This window comes from Canis lupus, chromosome 36 (genome assembly GCF_003254725.2).
Source record: "Canis lupus dingo isolate Sandy chromosome 36, ASM325472v2, whole genome shotgun sequence".
NCBI classification, from domain to species: domain Eukaryota; kingdom Metazoa; phylum Chordata; class Mammalia; order Carnivora; family Canidae; genus Canis; species Canis lupus.
In genome coordinates, this window is record NC_064278.1 from 3,929,112 (window position 1) to 3,944,943 (window position 15,832).

A 15,832-nucleotide genomic window follows, 5' to 3' on the forward strand; every position below is an offset into this window, starting at 1 on the left:
GCCCCTAGTTCGTTTCCCAGAGTTAGCAGTCTTTACGTTCTGTCTCCCTTTCTGATATTTCCCACACAGGGCTTTCTACCAGGCAAGGGTTGCTGGGAGTCACAGCTCGTAACAAGCAGCTGCAGCACCACCTGCGCACACGGGAATACAGCTCTTTGCTGAAAAACGAAGCCACGAGAACCCAAGAACCCAAACGTGGAGAAAGAAAGCATGCTTATCCAGGGGGTTATGTCCTGACATAGAATGAAAATGACACAATCAACACTCCCTCGTGATAAACAATGTCCTTGTGAAATACCAATGACTAATCCAAAAGGATGGTAAATGTGGCCAGTAAGTCATCACTGTGGGCTGCCGTCAGGTCGCAAAAATGGTATTTAGAGCAGGACTCATTTTAATACAGTCACAGCAATTGCCCAGCATTTGGAGTTCAAGACGAAGGCTAGTGCTAAGGTACTACAAAACAGGCTGCTAAAAAACAGTATGCTGATCTTTTCCTGCCTTTGGTGAAATTCTTTATTTGTCATTTGTCCTCATAGTCTTATTGGGAAGGAGAGAAAAAAATGTCCCAGAGAATTGTATACATTACTATAAAGTAGCCTTAAATCCTTTTAAAAGAAAGAAAGAAAGAAAGAAAGAAAGAAAGAAAGAAAGAAAGAAAGAAAGAAAGAAAGAAAGAAAGAAAGAAAGAAAGAAAGAAAGAAAGAAAGAAAGAAAGAAAGAAAGAAAGAAAGAAAGAAAGAAAGAAAACAGAGATGGATGTCAGGGTAAGCAGACATTTAAAATAGAAACCTACTTCAGTGGCTTTCAAATGCTTTTAAGTTGTCAAGTGCTTTTTAGAAATGCAACCTTATTCAAAAGTTCCTAAAAACAGAAGCAGAACTGCCCAAAAGTACAGGCCATGGAGCCCCCCACAGGAATCGCTAAGGTATCTGAAATTTGGGGGGTTCACAAATCACTATCTGGTAACAACTGATCTAGTCCAACTTCCCATTTTGAACCCAAAATGGCAACATACTATCCAAGCAGTTCTTCACATACATTTTTATTCAAGGCTGCATGCGTGAACACTAACTTTATAAGCTACTGAAATGGCATTGCTTTTATGAAAGTCTTTAGCACTAAACCAACAAAATGCTATAACTGAATTTATACTATTTCCGAAAATGCTCAAGAATATCTACACTAGCAGAAACAGTATGTGTTTTTAAACGGTGCAATACTGTTTTGCCCTTTGGACTCTGGGGTCGGTCTCTGAAAACTGATACTGACATTGGCTGCTCTGTGAATGGTGAGTGGCCACGGGACAGGGGGGTAGGGGTAAGCAAGACAGGTAAATGTCGCCTGTCACCGCCTTCTCACTCCTACCCAAATACCCCCGTTCATAATCAAACTGCATGTTAGGCAGCACAAGAGGACAGCCCTGGTTGTGTGTGATGAGCGTATTTGGGGCTTTTCTATTTGTATCTTCCCTGCTCACAGTCCACTGTGCAAGAGAAGCATGAAGTGTGGTTCCCAAAAATTACTGACACCTACCACATGACTCATAAATACCTACCAAATACAAGTAAAACTAATAAAACTCAGGACTCCCCCCCACCAAAAAAGGCATTTTGCACCATCTTCGTAGAGGGCAAATCAGCAATTTACAAACAAGCCATAAAAATGTCACAAATTTTGACCCAGGATACTCCAACTCCTGGGAATTTTTTCTGAGCACTCAAAAGAAAGATGCAATACGTGCAGAAGCTTTCTTGAGTGGTAGCGTTAAAATGAAACAGTCATTCAAGGGACCATAGTTACACTATCTTTTAAAATATTTGTGATGTGTATAGATATGTGGAAATGTGTACGAGCTTAAAACTGAAAGAAGCAACACAAATTGTATACACATTCTAATTGCATCTATATATAAACATGTTCCTAGATGGGGAAAATATGAGACCACAGAGAGAGATTGCTCTTGTTTAAACAAAGCAATTATAAAGGTAGCTTTGATAAATTTATCTCATTATTTTTAAAGACAGTGGGAGAGTGAGCGGGCTTGGAGGATTGCCATAAGCAAGTGTATTGTCCAAACGCCCACTCACCTCACATCACTCAATGCCTGCAGCCAGGAGCAGCCATGCTAATTCATTTCTCATGCCTTCCCATCATCCCAAAGGGTCTACTTGCAACTAAAAGCTTTTGACTAGCCATTCTTCAGACTAACTAGCGATGGACTCCTTTGACAAGAATTCCAACAACTTGAGGTGCTCCAACTCAAGTCACAGAGAACAGATACATGGCCACAGCATCTCCTGTTATTTCACAAGCAACAGGCAATGCAAGGCAGATTTTCCAAGTTCTGTCCTGCTTCTAGAGCCACTTAGCTAACATTGCATACAACCCACAAAGAGGAGGAAAAAAAAAAAATTACCGACACACTCCAACAGTGTGATCTGACGAGCCACTGTTCTTTGTACCAGAAAAGGGAGACCAGAGCCACTTCCTGATGTACACGAATGATCCAATAAATCCTGTGGTTCAAAACAAGGAGAAAAAGAAACTCCTGAGAAACAGTTCCAGTTTAGAGTATGAGCATGCATATCACTTTAACTTGCATGGAGACGGCGATCCTGGGCCTGGGGCCCATTTGTGTGTATGAGAGCCCCACTGGAGGAAGAACTGGTATTCTTAGGAAAACCAGATGCTAGCCCTTTCCCAAACATATGATAGGTTTTCCTGAGGGATAAGTAGTCTTTTCTTGCATCTAGAGTTTTAGAATACAAAATATACATTGAAAAAAAATATATATATATATATAAAAGCTGAGTGGACAAAGTCAAAGATGCAAATTAGAAAGTCCAAGAAGCAGGGCTGAGCACACGGGAAAGCAGCCAAATGAGGGACCGGCGGGGCAAAAAGAGGGAAGGGTCTTCAAACCCAAGGCCTGGGCATAACCAACCATGTTCTGCTCTGCTCCTAAGTATCTATGAAAGGATTCACTTTGGTTGACAGGCTAACTAAGGAACTCTAACAGGAACAAACAAATTAGGAACAAGGAACAAACAAGTCTCTAATGTTGTTTCTCTTGTAAAGACTCCAATGGCCACGTGGGTCATCTAGCTGGTACACTCAAGCAGAGAGGGGCCCCGGGATGGAGGTACCCTTTAGGTAAGTGAGGAACAAAAGGATCACAAAGGCTAACCCTCAGTGTCATTTCCGGATGTGAATTATTCACAAATGAGAGAGGGAAAAAAATAAAACTTTCATACAAAACATAAAACCATGCCCAAAACCTACTTCTGAAAATGAACATATTGTGCAAAAAAATCCTCAATTAGTTCATTCCTAAGTTTTCCCTTTTTATCCTCAGTGCAAGCCGAGGAGTAGACATCTCTTTGTATGGAATGGACTATTTGGAATACACCATATTATGCCCATGGAGGTAAGTTTGCAGCAATGTTGAGCTAACATTCCCCAAAGCTCATTCTTTCCCAACATGTTAGCTGGCCTGTTCAAGCAATACATTGATTTGTCTGAATTTCGTCTTCTTTTACTTACTCTGAGCACCACTGTGAAGTACTGTTGATCAGCAAAATTACCAAAATCTGAACATCCAAAGGAAGATATTTAGAATCCTTAAAAACCACAAAATGGATAATCAACAAGAAATTGAATGTAGATGAAGTAGTTTCACATCTCCCTAACCATCTCTTTTGCTGTTCTTTTTTCTCTTTATTCATTCAATTTTTTTGAGAGAATAATTCTGAAAATTAAACAAATGCGTTTTTTCATAATGTATAATCGTGATTTTAAATCTAGTTCGTAGACTTAAGGCAAGGCAGTGGCATCCACCAAAGACTAACCAACCTCTACTTCAACTCCTGGGTCCCAAGGCTTATTTTCCAAGTTAGGAAGCTGTTCAGTAAGTCAGGCTTTGCTGAACCACATAAGTGAACATAAATAAGCAAGTATAGAGACCGATAACGACAACTTGCTGTAAACAGTGTTCTTCACTGTGCTACTGTTACCGCGATACCCTGTCCTCAGACACCACGCAGTTGAGAAGACGATTTTAGCACATGCTCCCATTCCTCTTCCAAACTCAGAGAAGCTACATAAACAGTGATTTACGCTAGATAGTCCTGTCCTTGTCCATCGTGGTTAACGGTCCTGGGGAGCCAAGTGCTGACTAAACTACTTAAGAATCTTGCTTTGCTAAAGCTTTGTCAGGATTCAGCTTCATCTCTTGCTACTGACTCCAGAAACTCAGTTACTCTTCCTTGATGTTTGAAGCAAACTTCTGAGCACATTGCTAACGAAAAACTGTATTTCTTCACTTTGGGAAACAGACTGTCCTCACCTCCTCTTTTCCCCAGTTCTGCTATCCCGTAATCCAAATACGTAGGTGAAAGGAAGCCAATGAGATACTCTCCCGCCCTTCTTTGACTGGTGGCCCGATGACCGGGAAGGCAGGAGGGTGGGATATTTCCCAGCCTGAATCAGCCACCACCAAATGTCTTAACAACTCGCCAAGGTTGGTCCAAGAATTGCCCTTGAGCTACAAACACTGGTAAGGGCGTGTCTCCTCCAGCACAGAGGAAGCTTAGCTGTGACCTACCACACATTTGGAAGCTTGTTGTCTAGCAGAACAAGACTTAACACGAGATGGTCTTAAGGGATGCGTGGCCATGGCCATGACATAAAATAACACCAGATCATGTCAGAAAGGTACAACCTCGATGGTCTTCCATCAAATTATGACAAGGAAAGTCTTTAGTATCAGCATGTTTTTAACACCTAGCACACACTAATCTTCACCTTTTCCAGAGGAGGCATCAGACTCAGCATAGTACCACTTCAGAACTTCTCTCTTCTGCATTTTATGGTAACCTATTTATAGCAAGTGGCTCCCTTAAAGTTTCTTTGAAAATAACACTGGACAATTTTTAAAGGTAAAAAGTGTTCATGTGATTTCATCATTTAAAAACATGCAAAAGAACAACTTTAAAAACTGGTGTCTAACCCTGAGCTGTCCACGAAGGTAGCTACTGGCCACATGTTGTTGACTTTTAGCAAATTAAATGTAGTTACACTGAACTGGTATATGCTGTGAGTGTAAAATATACACCAGATTTTAAAAACTTAGCTTAAAAAAAAAAAAGAAATTAAGAAAGACATCACATTCATGATTCTTTATGGTTAATGATTATATGTTGAAAGGGTAATAACCATATATATTAGGTCAAATATGTTGTCAAAATTAATATCACCTATGGTGGGAGGTTTTTAAACTTTTTTTTTTGAGTGGCCACTAGGAAATTTAAAATTATATATGTGGCACATGTATTTCTATTGGATAGCACTGATTTAACAAATGACTACCCTCCACCAGGGGGCAGCACGGGAGCGTGAAAAGTTTAATAGCTGCTTTTTTGGATGTCAAGTTTTAAAGTCTTAAATTACAGGGTGTTAAAATAATCTAGAAGGGAAAGTGATTTTAATATTAAGCAAAGGTGCTTTTTTTGAAGGCACTTTCATTGCTAAAAATAGGGTAACTGAGTTACTCCAAGCTCCCCCCAAAATTAGAGGCAACCATTCTCTGTACCTTTTCCCTTACTCCCCAAGAGAAAAATAACTACCAAGAATCTATTAAAATAAATCCCCTCCCTCATTGAACATAAACATGTGTCTAAAATAAATGTGCTCACATAGGGGAGACTAAACAGGTGCCAACATGTGACCAGTGGTATGTGTGCACGTTGTCCAGCCACCAGCTCCTGGTTAGCATTTCAGGGTGGAAATAAGAAAGCATGTTTAGCCATCTTTGTCATGCTTGGGATTCCCTGGGGTCACAAACTCACTGCTAGAGTGCTGTCTCCAACATTGGTGGTGATGAGCCCTTCGATGGTGCCGTACTCCACATCTCTGGGATTGAGGCGTTCTTGATTGCGCCTTTTAAATTTTCGGAGAGCGACTCCCAGTAGGCAAGCTAGAAGGCATACTGCAAATACTACGGACAGAATAATGAGGCCGACCTCCAAGTGGAAATTCTGTGTTTCAGGAAAGGATTTCCCTGGAGATGAGGGAGAAAAGGGCAATTGGTGGTAAGGATCACGGTTTACTTATTATTTAGCATAACCAATACCTGACAAGTAGCTCCTGAGCCTGACCACACGGTCTCACAAGTCACAAACTGTTAAAAACTGAAATACTTCCCAATGCCTGGCCAGTGGCCTGGTCATTTGAACCATTATTCATTTAGGCACAACCAGAGTTTGAAAAAAATCCACTGAGAACCAACCATATAATTCACATACGTATGCATAAGCACTTTCAAAATATGAAGTACTACACAAATCTCTGGCTCTACTGTTACTAATGCAGACTTGATCTGTACAAATGTTTTATCCTTAGCCCTTCTAGACAGAGATGATGATGTAATATTCCTATGAGAAAGTGCTATCTGAGTTAAAAACAAATTACCCAATCTGTGGTCTCTCTCCTCAGTGTATCTTGGATGTCTACCACTGAATTCTCATTGATCTTTTCACATCACGATTTCTGCCTAGGAACCCATTCATTCATCTGTTCTTTTACTCACTTATTCAATATTCACTCACTTGAAACCCGCATTCACTGATTCACTCACTCGCCTAATCACTCATTCACCCCCTCGCTCGGCATTATCACATTACCCATTCAAACATCCCTGCATTCACTTCAACACTTGCATACCACTCTGGCAAATACAAAGACTTGCTACTTGCCTAGCGATCTAAATAAAAAAAATTCCTTGGTTGGATAGTAATAGTTCATAACTGAAAGGTCTCCAAACAATAATCATCTCTGAATGTCTAACCTCTAACGACATGGTGTCACCAAGCCCTGTTTTTCCCCACATAGGCCTTTTCCACATCCCTGCCTCCTTCCACAATCCAAGCACAAGCCTGACATCCTTTTTACATTTCTTTTAACTTTCCAAATCCAAATTAATCAACGACTTGGCACATAATACTCCACGGTACGTGTCATTTGTACAAAAAAGTGTAAAACTAATTATATACAACATTAAATTATAAATATGGTGTCTCCCTAATTGAATTAGAAATTCCTTAAGTAAAGAAAATAAATTTTCTATTACAACTCAGTCTTGCAGATTGTGCTGCAGATTAGGAACTTTCCGCACTATAGGTCTTACTTTTGCGTGAGTGCAGATATTTCTTCATGTCCATCCCCTCCAATAATTACAATTTAATTCACAAAGGTTAAGAGTAAAGTTTATTCCATCTGGGACTCTTTTAGTTTTAGCCATTTAAATACTTAATCTCTCTTTTAAATACCTTCTTTTATTATTCAATGATATTTGCATATCAGAATTAACATATGCCTTAAGGTCATCACCATAACTGAAACACTGCAAAGCATAATCTTGTATCAGTTTTTTTCCTTTTTCTTTTTTTCATTTTTCTGTCTCTTCTGCCTAGTTGACATTTCTGGCAGTGGACAATCCTAGTAGCCTTTTCACTCCACTTTTTTGGTCTGTTTATTCTTTTGCGAGGCCAAAATTAAGTAATTATGCCTATTAAAATGTTCTATAGGTTAAGAGAATTAACTTTGGCTTGGAGTGGGTCTACAAACACCAAGGAACATTAATATTTGTAGTGACTTTGAGGCAGCAAATTAGGGCTCATTTTATGGGGAAATGGTTTTAGAGGAAGACTGATTTCCATAGATATGGAATCCATCTAATACAACACAGATTCCACATAAACTACAAGGTTCATGTGAAATCTTACCCAGCTTCAAGCTTCAGTGATGGTTCACTGGGAAATCAGATATGGGAACAAAGGTCAGCGAGGCTTTGTTTCTTTCCTCATGAGGAAGGAAACATATTCCACTCAGCCACCAGAGTCTTCCGTCCCATTTTCCTTCCCACACACCCAATATAGAGATGAGTATTTACCAAGCAGAACTGTTTCAGAAGTTATGACATCATGGTTCCTTGATGGAAAAAGGAGCTATTCACATGCTCATGATCTAGTCAGCCAAGCAAGCCGTCTCTCCCAGATGGCCATTACCTTGCTCACTTACCCAAAGGTATTTATCCTCCTTTTAGACTCCAAAAGGCCATGCCTTTTCCTTCCTCACCTAGAGCTACCTTTCTCTGTCACCCATGGCCTCTAGTTCAAAAAGTAGGAAGAAAGCCTTGTGACTACTTCCATCTTTAACCCCCAGAGAATAAGAACAGCACCAACAGAAACCCTTGATCTAGCAATAGAAAAGTCAACGGGAACCTTTAGTGGGCAGCTGGGCCGTGATGTTCCTGTTACACCAGTCCCCTTGGCAGCACTCCACAGCTTGGCCAGGTGATGGCGGGGTCTTACAGGTCATCTTCCCCTGCTCGTAGACCTGGAAGCAGCCTTTCTGGTAGACATGGAAGCCATCGTTTATGCTCAATGAGGAAAAGCACTGCTGGCCTTCACAATGGTCCTCGTTCCCACAGGAGAGGCCTTCACACACACACATGTAAAGTTTGGGGTTTACCTTGGGCTTCTCATCTGCAAAGGAGCAAGACGAAGCAAAAAAAAATATCACTCTGTAGGTTTTACTCTCATTAGGGGAACAAGACAGTTTCTCCAAGACCATTTCAACACATTTACCAAATAGAAAGTCAGGCCAAGCATCATCACTAGCCGTGAGGTGCACATTTTGTTATCTCATACCTTTCACTTGATCAACCAACCACCAAATAACCATCACCTTTCAATATATGAGTACATTTATACAAGCTGTGTACTCTTTTAGATCATACCAGGCCAAAGAATGGTTATCATATACCCTCAAGGCTTCTGACATTGAACTTCCCCCACTGTGGTTTTCACATTATCTTCAGCCTGATGGGCTCTCATCCCAATTTTCTTGCATCAAAATAAAATATTATTCCAGAACATAATGTTCATCACCTTTATTTTATAGGATTTTTTTAAAGGCTCCTAAATACATGGCAATTGTTAATACCAGTCCCTGCTAACTCCATACTAATCCATCAACTAGTAATACAAGGGATGCTGGTGTTCCTGCCATTGTCTATAATATATCAGTATAATCAAGGGTTCCCAAGGATACAGCCTATAATTACAAATATCTCTTACCAATATTTGCAGCTAGATGCCTAATTTTTCAATAGGAGTAACACTGAAGTTCTCATGTTGAGTACAATGGAAATTCTTGGCGGCTTACACATTTTTTAATGGCAAAAAAAATTGGCACCGATCATTAAAGACGAGGGTACAAGAAGACAAAGAGAACAGAACAATGTTTTAACAGTAAGGTAACAGGTAGGACCACGGGAACAGTCCACACCTAGTAGGTCCAAGGTATGAGAGAAAGAGGCAGAAACGTATCATCCATCAGTGAAGCCTAATCAGACCGCCTAATTAACTTCTTCAGGAAACACTTATTTGTGATCTAATTTTTCAAACTGCTCTGCTCTTTCTTTTCCCTTCCCTTGTGAGGATGATCAGTTCATACTTGCTGGTCCCAACAGTTTGCACTAGTAGGGAAGGAAAGTGAAGATAGAATGTAAACAGCCAAGTCCTAGAGGTTCTGAAGCAACGCTCACATTAAAAAAAATTCAGCTTTTAGAAGCTCCCTCCGAAGGTCTATGGCACAGACTGACTGCCTTCTAATTCTTGAACCCCCTGTAGCAGGTCTGTGAGATAACTGCTTCTTTCTTAAAATAACAGGTTGGGTGGCTGTGCTTTCAAGAGGAGACCTTAAGGTAAGGTCTTTGAAAATGTCAAGTTCATTTACACAGATTTGTGTGGGTGTGTGTAGAGACGTGGGTTATCTCAAAAAGAGAAAAGTGTTCTTAATCTTTCTTCTTCCCTCTTCAAAGAAGTGAAAAATAGTTCACTACCCACTGTAATGTGGGTGCCTCATCCCACAGAGTAAGTGCACGCAGACACACAGACACAAGCCTTCTATTTATAATTGACTTGCTAGTTCTTTTGAAAACCACAAGGGGCTCATCCAAGAGCAAAGACATGCCTGAAAGCAGAAAATCCAAAATAGCCGCTGACAGTATATGTATGTCACCAGTCTCACCCCCGAGAATCAAGAGCCTCAGACATTTTTAATGAGTAAAAATTTTAATGAGCCAAAAGATAGTCTTTATTTTCCCTGCCTAGAGAAACTCCAGCACCAATCTATTTCTATGAGGATGAGAAACATATATATCTGTTGACATAATCCCGCAAAAAGTTTACACTTGCCAAAAGTGAGTTGAAAGATAATATTTCTAGGGAGTCTAGACTCTTCGCCACTCTTGAATGGCACAAAATTGGGCTGAGGGTTGCCAACTATGCTGCCCAACAGGTGATGATTCTTTGGAGGAAAATGGATAGGCAGGGTAAAAGGGAGAGAGAGTTAATGGTGTCATGTTGATTTGTTTGTGATCTACAGCAGGGAATTTAAAATACCGTATTTTAAAACTGTGCAAGAATGCATGTGTGAAAATTTGAAACACGAACATATATTTTAAAATCCTAAATATTTTCAAAGGTCATAGATATCCAAAGACACACACTAACACCTTATTATTAAAGAGGTTGTGTCTCCTGACACTGGGTTGGGGCTGACCAGTCAGTGTAAGGATGAAGGGGTAAAATGAAAATAAGGTAAGAGAGTAGCTGTTTGTGGACTGATAATGGACCAACGAGTGTGGATCCCTTAACTGGCTGTGCCTACGGTCCAGCAGGAGCAACAACAAACTGGTAACGCCAGACAACAGAGACCTCGCTCATCACTGATCCTATGGAAATAGTCCAGTTACAAAAGAATTGAGGACACCTTGTGGTTATAATTTAAAATGTCAAATTTAAATTAAAAAATAAGATAACGATAATTCACGTGCTCTCCGACTGAACATTGCTTTTTAAAATTAGAGCCCTTGGGGTGCCTGGCTGGCTCAGTGGTGGAACGTGCAACTCTTGATCTTGGGGTCACGAGTTCAAGCCCCAAGTAGGGGGTAGAGCCCCCTTAAAAATAAATAAATAAATAAATAAATAAATAAATAAATAAATAAATAAATAGCTAGCCAGAGTCCAAACTGAACCCCTGCTCCACAGATAGAAGGTGTGGACTGCCCTTCCTAGGTCCCTATCTTTTGACAGGATGTGGGGACAGTCTGACAGATGTTTGGAATGTAACTGAAAGAATTTTGCCAGCACTGAGCACCTTCAAGTAAATACCATCTTCAGTAAAAGTCAACTCACCACACCCAACTATGCAGCACACACCGGCATCGCGGGTCATAAACTGTAATCAGAGCTTATCCTGGGGGGATCATAAACTAAGTCAAAGGGATTCATTCATTTATTAAACACTCTCCTTGAATCTTTATATTCTTCCCCTAGTTGTATACAGATGGCCACGAGTTGACTACTTTTAAATAGGTCATTCTTTTTAAGGTGTCAAAAACTAGAGTTTTCATATCCTCACCTCCACAATCCAGAAAAAGAAAAAAGGAGGAGAAAGATGGTTATTAATGATATGTGATATTAAATTAATCTCTGCTCTGAGGGCCCATGAGCTCAGTCCAGGGGTTAGCTAATGGGAAAAATACAAAACCTTCACCAGCTTCACTTCCAATTTTGCTTCTCACCAACATTCAACCTTCCTAATTTGTACATTTCCATATAACTAATTAGCAGAGCCCTTCATGAATCGATTTTTTTATATACCACCAAAGTTGAATGAAGACCCCCAATTCTAAGTATATCAGAATGACCACACGCAGCACACACATGCCTGCAGGCACACACACACTCATGAACTGCCACTTTGGCAGTTTCATTCGACATGTGTGGATTAGTCGAAGAGATGCCAGAAAGATTTCTGAGCTGGGATTACTAAGTCAACCAAGAAGGTTAAAAGCAAGGTGGTAACATTTTCAGATCTTAATATCCACAATTCTAAGAGCACACAGCAGGCCCCAAAATGGCTGTGACTCACTCTTTTAGTCTGATCAAAAATTTAGGAATAACCATAACATGTGTGGGCCTGTGATACTTTATTTGGAGTGGGGCTGGGGGGTACACAGGATGCAAGAATTATCACAAAATCCCTTGTAGGGCCCGGAGTAGGAGTGTAATCTCTCAGACAGTGATGTGAATTCAGTACGTACTGAGGTACACCGAGGCCTGGACAGTCACCTTCTGTGACTTTCGACAACACAAACAGGAAGCGCCGTATCTGACATGAAGTATTTTACACTTGCCTGTGCAAATAACTAGGAAGTGCCCTGGCAGAAAGCAGCAAGTCTACTCCACCTAATTGACACTCATTTAAATAATTCAGTAATTTAAATGTCAAGCCAGAGGTATTCCCTCTCTGTGAAGCTCACCCACATTGTTTGTTCTAAGAGGCACCTCCCAGTATTACTCAGTGTTATGGCTGGCACCGTGTGCCCTCTGTATCACCAGAACCAAGTCCCTGTGAACAGACTGGGAGGAGCGGGGAGTCCTCCACTCCCAGCCAGTCCTGGGAGGACTGGGGGCTGGCGCTACAACCAGAGGCACGGGCTCAGAATCTCAAATCTTTTAAAAGATCTTTCTTGTTCTGGGCGATGCTCTGCTCACTTCTGGACACAACTGCTCTCATCACCTAACCATAGACCGTCACAAGAAAAGGCAGAGCAAAGAGCACTGTGGACTTTTTAAGAATGTCCACAGTTTCACATCACCCTGTAGCTCAGAGTAAAAGTATTCACATCAAGGTTTTAGGGGGGACTTGAGAAATCTCAGCACAACACTATGGGCTCATCATCCACATTCTTAGTCATGTACTCCAGAACACTTGAAAGCATTTAAGCTGATTATCAATCTAAATGGTGCACAAAACCTCATATTTCCCACTAAAGTCTGACACAAAAGACAAATGAGAAAATGCCACAAGTAAACCAGCCTGCAGCCATGACCCCAGAGATCAGCAAAAGGAACAGACTTGAATTTCTCAGAAACTCACCGCAAAGCAGCACAAGTAACAATGTGGTGACTACACTACTACACTATTCTTACAAAAGTCATATAGCTCAGAACCTGATAGGCTAAAAAGGGAACCCCAAACATCCCTGGACTCCTTCCAACAGTATAAATGATTCATTCATTTGAAATGACAGCTTCTATTAGGCTTATTAGATGGGGGGGGGGGGGGGGGCAGGGGGGAGTCCTTCCATGGCCTCCTAATCCATGAGTGCAGCTTGGCACTTCTCCAGAATCAGAAAGCATTTGAGATCTCTGGCATTAAACAAAGGCTCAGGGATGGATTTTGCAATGCCAGGTATCACTGCCAGAAGCCTGCTCCTAAGACAGAAACACAAAGGTCAGTCTGGAACGCCCAGGGAAGGGCATTTGATGGTCTGACAAGAAGGCAAGCTATATGCTTGGGAAGACAATACCCCAAGAGTCTAAATGCTCTCATAAAACACCCAGACAGGGAACCCAAATCACTGCTTTTTTGGGTTTGTTTGTTTGTTTTCTGATCAGAGAAACCCATACCCTGCAAAGTTGTAAAGCCAAGAAGAAAACATATTCCAGGAGTTAAGAAAGATCGAATAGGATCACATATACATTAGAATAACAACAACAGAACATGATTTCATGATTCCCAAGATTTCGAAAATGACAATAGCTACAAATATGTCCTATCCTCCAGCATTCTGGAACTGAGTAGATGGCATCCCCATTGAGATGTAGTCCTCTCTGCCTTCCATGATTGTTGAAATGGGTTAATGTGGCCACAAGTCCTGGTAGAGCTGATCCCCACCTCTTTAGGCTGCCCTCACCACGCCTCCGTTGTCAGAAGGCCTCTCTTGCTCCAGGATGTCAGGTCCTTTAGGTACAGAATTTCCCCCACAGGTAAAGCTTATTAGCTCCCTCCCTGCCGACTCCCCATTTATGTATTCACACTCACTTCCCCCTTGGAGAAACCTTTGTTAATACCCTCAAATTTCAAGTAAGACCCACCTGCATATACTCACATGCGTGTATCTGTCTGGCTACTGAATGAGCATGTCTTTCCTCTCGACTAGGAGCACCATGAGGGTAGGAACTAAGCCTATTCCGCCCACTGGTATATACCTGCCCCCCCCCCCCCCACCTGCCTCAGTAATTGACAGGAGTACCAGCCTGATGAATATTTGCTTCAGAATGAATTCACAGAAAGGATTTAGAGGTGGGAAGAGACATGATACTGGTTTTCAGAGCAGACTGAGCCTATAAAGTCTTTAAATGTCAGCAGAGATCTTAAGGCAAGGCTTAGTCACTGAGCCAGCATGTCTGTGCAAACCACTTTTTCGTAGAGGAGCTCACCATGGCGTCACATCTGTTCACCTACTCCGGCTTACAAGTGTAGAAAATTAATACTTGTTGTGGTGCAGTAGGTGTTCTGTTTGCCTGTTTGTCTGTTGCAAGAAAGAGGTAAAAATACAAAAGTCCCTAAAAACAAGACATTATTTAATACATTAATAGAACAGCAGGGCTTTCAGGGATGGTCCTTCCTTAGATGGTTGATGTGAGGACTCTGGGCTACTACGATGCTCAGGTGACCAGAACGATCAATACAAAGTAAGCGCCTTGACTCCAGCCACGTGAGGGGGGTCATGCAGGACTTGCCTGCTCGGCAGTGAAAAAGATGCCCCTGGTTTTTGCTGCCACTTTTCTCCTCTCGGTGAAAGTAATGGCGTTTTCAGCAGGGAGTGGGGAAGAGTGAATTACATCATTTTCCCTTCCTTGCTTTGCTCAAGGTGATAAGGATTCCCAAGTCATCCTGCATTTGAACTGCTGAAGCTGAGAGGGGAAAAAAAAAGTGCCATCTGTTTATTTTGTGTCTGGGCTGACTCCTTGTCTCTGAAATAATCCCTGTAAATTAAGCCCTATTGCAGCAACCACACCTTCCATTTCAAAGCCAAAAACTTGGTCTGTGTTTAAGTGACTAACAAGTGAAAGAACATTGTCGGGTATTGACCTAAGACAATATCGGTCTGTCTTTTCCATGCTTTTTATGATTCCCAGAACGTAGCAAAGACACGGCTTTCACACTTGCACCATGTCTATGAAGCAACTCTTTAATAGGGGGAAAATAATGACCCCTTTCTTCATCGTGTCTTCAAACTTCTTGAATCTCTGCTTCAGAGAAAGAAATGATTACAAGGCCTAATGGGAATTACCTACTAAGGAATTCTTTTAAAGACCAGAAAACATCCCCACCCCATATACGGACAGTGCCCGGGTCTGAGCAAAGTTCCACTTACAGGAAGAGTAACAGTACCACAGTCTGGGGGTGAAGAGAAAAAGACCGGGTGCATTTCAGGAGGGACGCCTGTGTGGCTCAGTAGGTTAAGTGTCTGCCTTCGGCTCAGATCATGATGCCAGGGGTCCTGGGATCGAGTCCTGCAGCGGGCTCTTTTCACAGCAGGGAGCCTGTCACTCCTTCTGCTTAGACTCTCGCGCTCACTCTCACTCTCTCTCGCTCTCTCTCTGACAAATAAATAAATAAAATCTTTTTTTAAAATAACCAATTCAGAGAAGCCATTCCTTGTTTAGACTTGAAGAGAACCAGCGATATAGTCCCATCTAGCCAATGTTGAGACTGGAAGGTCTGTTCACAGTGTGGGAAGACGTGTGCCTGACTCATGTGGTTGTCTCTCAACGCTCCACCGGCTAACTGGGGAGCACGTGGCTTACTCCAGTGAAGGTTTCCTAGCCAGGCTCTGTATTGAAAATTCTGGTGGTAGGAAACCTCAACCAAGGGCTCTACGTGGGATAGGACAGTGGAGAAAGAA

At 41.5% G+C, this 15,832-nt stretch overlaps 1 protein-coding gene across 4 annotated transcripts in view; it reads right to left on the reverse strand.

Moving 5' to 3' along the window:
* The window catches only part of ACVR1 (activin A receptor type 1), a 126,526-nt gene that overhangs the window by 31,483 nt on the left and 79,211 nt on the right, over positions 1-15,832 (reverse strand). For all 4 annotated transcript variants that reach the window (XM_025471144.3, XM_049106069.1, XM_049106068.1 and 1 more), the window contains 3 exons: positions 8,283-8,546; positions 5,850-6,061; positions 2,420-2,519 (listed from right to left, as the gene is read on the reverse strand). In XM_025471144.3, coding sequence (XP_025326929.1) covers positions 2,420-2,519; positions 5,850-6,061; positions 8,283-8,546 — 576 coding nt within the window. The remainder of the gene's footprint in view (positions 1-2,419; positions 2,520-5,849; positions 6,062-8,282; positions 8,547-15,832) is intronic.